At 46.8% G+C, this 8093-nt stretch overlaps 1 protein-coding gene across 1 annotated transcript; it reads left to right on the top strand.

The window, feature by feature from the left end:
- Nucleotides 1-5149: 5149 nt before the first annotated feature.
- Nucleotides 5150-6649, top strand: HSBP1L1 (heat shock factor binding protein 1 like 1). Its single transcript, XM_086615180.1, has 3 exons — nucleotides 5150-5221; nucleotides 5329-5395; nucleotides 6504-6649. Exons 1-3 carry the CDS (start codon nucleotides 5189-5191, stop codon nucleotides 6647-6649), a joined length of 246 nt encoding a protein of 81 aa, XP_086471306.1. The 5' UTR covers nucleotides 5150-5188.
- The last annotated feature ends 1444 nt before the right edge of the window (nucleotides 6650-8093 follow it).

The raw sequence follows: 8093 nt of genomic DNA, 5'->3' as shown, positions 1-8093 counted from the left end.
AAGTCAAACTGTTTCATTCTCGCAATAGCCCAGCTCTGAAATCTCAAACGTCCAGTGATTCCTCCCAAGCCAAGGATGCCAGGAGGGACCATCTTCGCTGGTTCTCACCAGCCCTTGGCCCTCTACTGAATGCACCAAGAGAACTCGGGTCTGATGTCTACCCTTTCCTTAGGCACCAAAAGTCAACGCGTCTCATTCTCTCAATAGCCCAGCTCTGAAATCTTAAACGTCCAGGGATTCCTCCCAAACCAAGGGTGCCAGGAGCAAAAATCTTGGCTGGTTCTCAGCAGCCCTTGGCCCTATACTCAATGCACCAAGAGAACCGGGGCTCTGGCCTCTGCCCATTCCTTAGGCACCAAAAGTCAACTTGTCGCATTCTTGCAAAAGCCCAGCTCCCTGTCCAAAGTCCCTCTCCAGGTTTCCTGTATGCCCTTTAGGTACTGCAAGGTGCTGGAACGTCTCCCCGGAGCCTTCTCTTCTCCAGGCTGAACAGCCCCAACTCTCTCAGCCTGTCTCCATAGCAGAGGTGCTCCAGCCCTCGGATCATCTCCATGGCCTCCTGTGGACTCATTTAAACAGCTCCATGTCCTCCTTGTGTTGGGGACCCCAGAGTGGTCCCCAACACGAGAAGGACATGGAACTGTTGGAGCAGGTCCAGTGAACAGCAGCTAGACAGGAGATGTCACACAGCCACGACACTCACACAACTCTTCACGGAGCCAAAGGATGCCACGACATCAGCCTCGGTATCCAAAGCATCTGCAGTGGCTTTCTGCTGCTCCTACAAATGCTCATTTATCCCCAGTGCAGAACTACAGGAAAACTAAACCCTGTTTAAGGGATACACGATACACACAAGGAACTTCTGATGAAGAATATCCTTCACTCTGTCAGTTTTCTTTCTGGAGAAACTTGCCGAAAGGGCTGACTGAACAAGTTTCCAATAAGGGGATATGTGAGCAGCAGTCCCAAAAAGCAATAATTCATTGAAGGTAGGCACCTCCATCGGGGATCAGGTTTCCGACTGCTGGAATTTTCCTTTTTCTCTTCAAAGATACAGAGCCTGAAGTCTGACCCAGACACCAACACCCAGGCTTTTAATATCCACCTCCCACGACCTGACTTTCAAGGAAGCACCACAGCCGCCAGGCACCATCGACCCGAACGCCTCTTCCCCACGCCTGCAGCATTTGCCTTTCACTCCCCACATCTTTCCATCCTTTTAAGGAACAGCAACTTCTTACTTCTCCTGACGTTTCCAGATGAAAGAAAAGTGATGTCTTCCCGGGTCAGTGTTCCAGTGGAACAAGCTTTCAGGGAACTACACTATGCTGAATCAAGAGAAACAGGATAATAGTTGGCTTGCAAGAACCATCAGCAGCATTTAGGATTTCGGCACGTAGAAGCTGATGACCTGGCAAAGCCAGAGGCTTTTTCTGCACATTAGGTCCCTCGGAACAGTGCCTGCAAGGTGACACAGGAGAAGTTTTCTAAGAAAGAAGGAAAGACCAAGCACAGCATGACTCAAAGACCCAGCCCAATAAATTGGTAGCAGAACTACCGTGACTGTGGGGCAAGAACTAGCTTGTACCTGGCCCTTTCCTCTTCAGAGAAAACTCTTACCAGTTCACCATGCCTCTGCCAGGAGGGGGGGGGGGGAAGGCAAATCCAAAACTTGCAGTGATTTGCATCCTGCCTTCTGACTACAGCCATACAAGCTGCCACAGTGGCCCAGGAACACTCGCCTTCTTGTCTCCTTCCAGGATTAAATTTCCTGTTTTCTTTCTTACTACACATGTAATATTAGCATTTGTTGGGTTTTTTTTTTTGAGGCACCCTCTCTCTGTCCTCACCTCCATTCCAAAGCGGCCCTGAGCCAGGCATGCTTGGAGTACATGACCGGAGGATTCCTGACCCCTGGTATGTAAAAATCTCAGCAGAGGAGAGGGAAGGGATTTTATGTAACATCCAAACCACAAAAGTAACACATTTCTACAAAACAACTCCCTTATCGCTCCACCACCGCAGGCTTTTACAGCGTGGCATTGTACAGCAGAGGCATTGAGCTTAGGACTACAAATGTTTAAATACACTTTTATTTCCTACCCTGACTTCTCCTTCCAGCCATTGGAGGGACTGGAATTTCCCTAGGAAAGAGCAAGAGAAACACGCTTCGGATACCATTTCAGCATAGAGGAGTTCACAGCACAGGCCTGCACTTCTGAAATAGGACGGGAGCAGATGGCTCCCCAGCCTTTAGTTCACCCTGTTTTTTATTTTTACTTCACGTGCTTCATACCAAGAGGACATACTTAAATTTAAAGCGACTAAAGTCTAAGCTTTTTACTGAAAGAAGTAGCATAGACCATATTTTGGCATGGAAAATTAATTTATATTGTCAAATCTTCCTTTGTTCTTCTCTCTAACCCCCTCAAGACCTGTTTTTGTATTCAAATAGAGGGAGGTAGATTCAGATGGGATATTAGGAAAAAATTTTTTACCATGAGAGTTGTAGAACACTGGAACAGGTTGCCCAGAGAGGTGGTGGATGCTCCATCCCTGGAGACGTTCAAGGCCAGGTTGGACGAGGCCCTGAGCAACCTGATCTAGTTGGAGATATCCCTGTTCCTTGCAGGAGGGTTGGACTAGATGACCTTTGAAGGTCCCTTCCAGCCCTAACCATTCTATGATTCTATGATTCTATTGCCAACATGAACTTGGTACCTTTTTAGGAAATTAAGTAATCTTTACTTATTGCAGGAAATAGAAGCACCAGTAGCACTAATTGTTTACCAGTTCTCAGCTAAACCTCTGCTTTTGAAACCAACAAAAAAAAGAGATTTTTTGCTCAGCTTCCCTCAGCCCACGGATGCACACCTAACATGGGGTTACTGCTTTTAAAATACAGCTCATCTTACATTCCCAGATTTCAGACGCTGGAAATGTGTGTAGCAGCTCAACTCTGAAAAACTGAGCCCTCTGAGGAGGGCGAGAACAGAGGACAGCAGGGCAAACCTGAGAGCACCAGTTCTATTTCAAATAAATTCATTGTTAAGCAACGTCTTTGTGCTCTTGCTGTTTGCCTCTTTTATTCTTACGTTTTCTGAACTTTGCAACTTTTCCATGGCTCTTTTTGGCTTTACAGATACTTCCATTTTTACTCCATAAACCCAGCTGTGGACTATCAGCTAAGATTTGAACTGGGAGGGCTGTTCAAATTAGCTGTGGAGGCCACAAAGTAAAAGACCCAGACCTTTGGATGGGGAAATGCATGGTGAAATATTTCTTTCAGCCCCTTCACACTTTTCATTGCCCTTCCTCTGTTGCTGCGCTGGCTGGAATATCACAGGGTTTTTGTTCTAACCCCACTAACCTGCCTCACAAACAAGAAGAGCTGTTTACAAAAAGCCTTTCCCAACTCACGCCTGTTTCCAGTTGAACTTTAACGAAGCCACTGCTAAAAGGTGGTGTTACCAAGATTTAGTGCAATTCTTGCAGACTCATTGGCTGGATAATGTTTGCTCCTCCATGTTTCCAGCTGTTCCTTTACCCCTGCAAACAGAACTCTGTGCCTTTGTTCAAGATATCTGGAGAGGATTGGAGAGAGCCACTTTGTCTCCAGGAGAAAACACTGCTGCCCAAGTAGGAAGCTTATGTAGCTGTTCTGGCAAGAGGGAAAACCAGGAAAACTATGGCTGTTATCAGGACTAGGAATGAAAAAAATAGTACAGCTTTACTATCTAGCCCTGAGGGAAAAGAGATTTATTAGCAACCAATAAATGGGTAAGAGGCAACAACTGTTTCTTATTATTTAGGCAGAACAAAAAAAGCTATGTGGTCACAGCTAGTGGCTACATACCAATGCAAAGCACATCCCTCTGCGTGGTGGTGTTCAAATTGCTTTATCTAGCAGCTTTTTAGAGCAGTAACACTGCTAGAGCACTCAAGCTCTGCAAAACTGGCTTGATTTTTCTTTCTACAACGAAAAAGGCAAAGAGGCGAATCTGCAAGAGTGGGAAGGTAAGGATGTGAAGAGGAGAAGCCATGATTACAGGAAGCAGGCAGCGTGGCAGAGGTTTGCTTGGATGGCAGAATCTCACCACAGGGATTAACGTGCCCTCCCAAATGAGGTGGGAAGGTCAAGAAGGAAAACAATTATGTTTATTATGGAAGATTGTAGGCGATAGGCTTACAAGAGATAATCTTTCCAGCATATGAAGTCTCTACCAACTCAGCAGAGAAACTTGTTGTGGATGAAGACACTGTTACGTGTTTGGCATCTCTATAAAGTGAAGTCTAAGGAAAGCTATTGCCCAACAGTGATGTCCTCCTAACCACAGGGGCTTGGTAAATTAAAAACCTCTTCATTTACACAGGCTACAGCTACAGCACCCAGGACACCTGCGTACGCAACAAGAGGAATTAAGGAAGAAATTTTTCACTCAGAGGGTGGTGAGGCACTGGAACAGGTTGCCCAAAGAAGCTGTGGCTGCTCCATCCCTGGAAGTGTTCAAGGCCAAGTTGGATGAGGCTTTGGGCAACCTGGTGTAGTGGAGGGTGTCCCTGCCCACAGCAGGGGGGTTCGAACTGGATCATCTTTGAGGTCCCTTCCAGCCCAAACCATCCCATGACTCCAAGACGCCTCTGCAATGGATGCACCAGGAGCGTTTTGTGCTACAAAGCTGAAAACGGCCGGGATGACCTACACGTTAGCGCGCCCGCGAGCGGCACCACCCAACTCCTGCCGATGCCTTCGGTCCTGTCCGGCCGTTCCGCTGCACGGAACTGCAACCAGCACGGCATTTTTACCGCTCCGTATTCAAAAACCAATTACCTGGGGAAAAAAGGACACAAAACCTCGAGAAACAGCCACCCCCCAAACTTGGCCCTTGCTGGCAAACAAGTATTTTTCATCATTTAATTTGACACTTCTGTCCCACCAAATCCTAAAAAGATGAACGCTGCAAATCCCGATTCACTGATTGCCCGGCAGGATGAGGGTTTCTTCGGAAAATACAGGGCTACCGCGCTCAGACGGTGGGTGACGCGCCACCCGCTCCCTCCCGAGCGCCGCGGAACCTCCGCCTCCCCACGCCGGCGCGGAGCGGGCGGGGCCCTCACCGTCCCGTCCCGCCCCGTCGGGGAGGCGGCCGGTGGGTCGCGCCGCGCCGCGGAACGGGAGGCGGCGATGGCGGCGGACACCGGGAATCTCTCGCAGCTGGTGAGCGCGGAGCGGCGGCGGAAAGGGGGCGGAGGGCGCGTTCGGGGGGCCCCTTCCGCGCCCGCGGCTTCTTCTTTTCTCTTATTTTAATTCCCGCCCCCCCGCAGGCGGAAAATCTGCTGCATCAGCTGCAGGAGAATTTTCAAGCTCTGACCGAAAGGATAACGCGGAGGAATATCCTCTTTTGGCGGCGGGGGAGGGTCCTGCGGGGTCGCCCCCGCGGCTTGACCTTGGGAAATCGGGGGGGTGCTGTTTTCCTGACCATCCAACCGAGCTACAGCCATTTCCCGCTGAATTCCCCACCACCACTCCCCCCCCGGCCGTTTATTTTGCCAGAAATCCTGGAGGAGGTTTTACTACAGGTAGTAGGAACTCGCAGTGAGCTGGTCGTAATGGTTGTTTTCAAGGCAAATAAGCAACAAATTACGTGTAAAGATTGTGACAGCGCATTTAAACAGGAACCACCTTCCAAAATGCCACATAAATCAGTATATTGCCGCGCATTGTTGGTCCAGCCTGGAGAACAGAAGGCTCCGGGGAGACCTTCCAGTACCTGAAGGGGCTACAGGAAAGCTGGAGAGGGGCTTTGGACAAGGGTGTGTAGTGAGCCATGAATTGGAATTGGTTGGAACAGGATGGTTTTTGAGGTCTCTTCCAACCCAAACCATTCTATAATTCTGTGAAAAACTGCCAGCCTCCCGAGCGTGGGAGGTGCTCAGTCCCAGAAGAAGTTCAGACCCGAAGAGGCTCTGAGCTTTCTCACGAGCTGCATTCACAGAAACTACCTCTGCCTTCAGAAACTGAGAGTTTATTCCGTTTCCCATTTTTTTCTGAAACTCCACCTCTCAGGAAGCGGCTGCTTTAGTGTCAGAGAATCATAGAATGGCATAGGCTGGAAGGGACCTTAGAGATCATCTAGTCCAACCTCAGATCATCTAGTCCAACCTCAAGAAGAAGGTTTTAGCAGCACTCGTATTCCGATGGCGTTGATTGACTGTATGGTCATCACCTAAGACAGTTCCTGGGAAAGAAACCAACCTCTTGCCCAGGATAAACTGCAGTTCGCTCACGGGCACGCAGGAAGGTATTTCAAAATATTTAGAGCTTGAACACTCCTCTGTTGAAGAAGTGGGTTTGTCTCGTAACAATACAACTCAGTGCGTGCTTCAGCTTGCCTGAAACGTGAGTAAGAGGCTGAAAGCGTCTTGTTATTCTCACAGAAGAAAAAAATTATTAAATTACATTATTCTTATTTATAAGTAAGTTATCTTTAACTTTTTACTGGAAGAAATGGGCGAGCGCATTGATGACCTCGAGAAGCACGTTGCTGACCTGATGACAGAGGCCGGGATAGAAAACACCGATGAAGAGAGTGTTTTGAGAGTAAAGAAACTTAATTTTTACTGTATTTTATGTATTTCCACTTAGTTTTGAAATATGGGCAGCACCTAGCATGAAAATACTGTTTATATCTTTATCATACCTGCATTTCCTTGGATTTTAAGGTATACTGAGATTATTTCTTTTTTAAAAAATATTTAAAATTACCTTGTATTTCTTTTTGCCAAGAGCCAAAAAATGCTAACAGCTTTTTTTTTTTTGAAAAAAAACCCAAACCTGTAGCTTGGTTCATCTGTTCCAGCTGAGTCCCATATAAGAGGGGCAGGGCAAAGTAATCCCAAATATGTGGACAAGTACACTGGTGTGGCTGGAAGCCCTCCAGCCCCCGTTCCTGTCCCTCCGGTGTGTAACCCAGTTGGCTGAGGATTCTCGCTGGTGTAAATGTGGTGTAGCTGCTTTTAAAGCTGCCCCAGCTCCACAGCGTGGCTCCCAGCACGTCTCTCCAGTCCCTTTGCCCCAAACACAGCAGTGGTTTGTTCTCACAGCAGTGAGGTGGGACATGGAAAGAACAAGGAGGACCTCACACTTTCCCAACTCAACCCGAGACACACTAATTATCTTTGTCGTTTAGGGACTGCTTACCCAGGGAAAGACAGGAACTTCTGAAAATATATTAAATTAATGCCTTCTGATGCCTCTTTTGTGATAAACTATGTCGTAATTCTCACAAAGACAATCCATGAAGATGTATTTAACTGTACAGACATCTTCCTATTTTTCTGCTGGATCATATTCCTGAATAATTAAACCACTAACCTGCTTATTCACCGTTGCTTTGCAGCACTGAAACAAGGATGTGGTCAAGAAAGATAAAGGGAGAGCAGCACGCACTGAGTCTGGGAGTTTACAGTCGGTGTCACTCAGCACAAAAACCATCAGTGAAAACAAACACAGTTGTATCATGTCACAATAGAATCTCTTTTTTTAAAAAAAAACAAACTATTGCCCCAGGGAAATAAATGGGTTTATTTGTCTAAATGGGACGCTATTTTCTGTAATGGGGAAAGAACTTTTTGTTTCAAGGGAGGCAAAGCCACTATTTTGGATAGAAAACTGTATCCTACATAGTGAACTTAGCCAGTCACAAACTTTTCGATGTATGAAAATGTATTTCGTTTATTTTAATAATATTAAATTTTCATCATATTTATTTGTTGCCTTTTTAACGTAAACGTTCTCAGAGTAACAAGATCCTCCTTTGACAGAGCTTTTCCATTTGCATGGGCCACTCTGATGCTCCTTTAGGTTTTCCCCATCACAAAAATGCACCTTGGCCTATCAGATGTTCTTACAAAGGTGCCTTTGCAAAAATTCCACAGTCCAATGAACATCAACTGTTCTGCCCTAAAAAAAAAGCAGTATTTGCAGAGATTACAGCTGTTCAGTTGTTACTCTTTTTTTTCACAAGCCTGCCCAAAGCTGTGCCCACCTGTGCCGATGACATTATCCAGGTACCGTGCCAATTTCAGTT

This window comes from Tauraco erythrolophus, chromosome 7 (genome assembly GCF_009769465.1).
Source record: "Tauraco erythrolophus isolate bTauEry1 chromosome 7, bTauEry1.pri, whole genome shotgun sequence".
Lineage (NCBI taxonomy): Eukaryota > Metazoa > Chordata > Aves > Musophagiformes > Musophagidae > Tauraco > Tauraco erythrolophus.
This window is presented reverse-complemented; position numbering and strand designations above follow the sequence as displayed.

Bases quoted from the DNA above. Each gene is read 5' to 3' on its own strand.
- HSBP1L1 (XM_086615180.1), top strand. From the start codon at position 5,189: ATGGCGGCGGACACCGGGAATCTCTCGCAGCTG. The intron at 5,222-5,328 runs GTGAGCGCGGAG...GCCCCCCCGCAG, and splicing joins CCGGGAATCTCTCGCAGCTG to GCGGAAAATCTGCTGCATCA. The intron at 5,396-6,503 runs ATATCCTCTTTT...TTAACTTTTTAC, and splicing joins CGAAAGGATAACGCGGAGGA to TGGAAGAAATGGGCGAGCGC.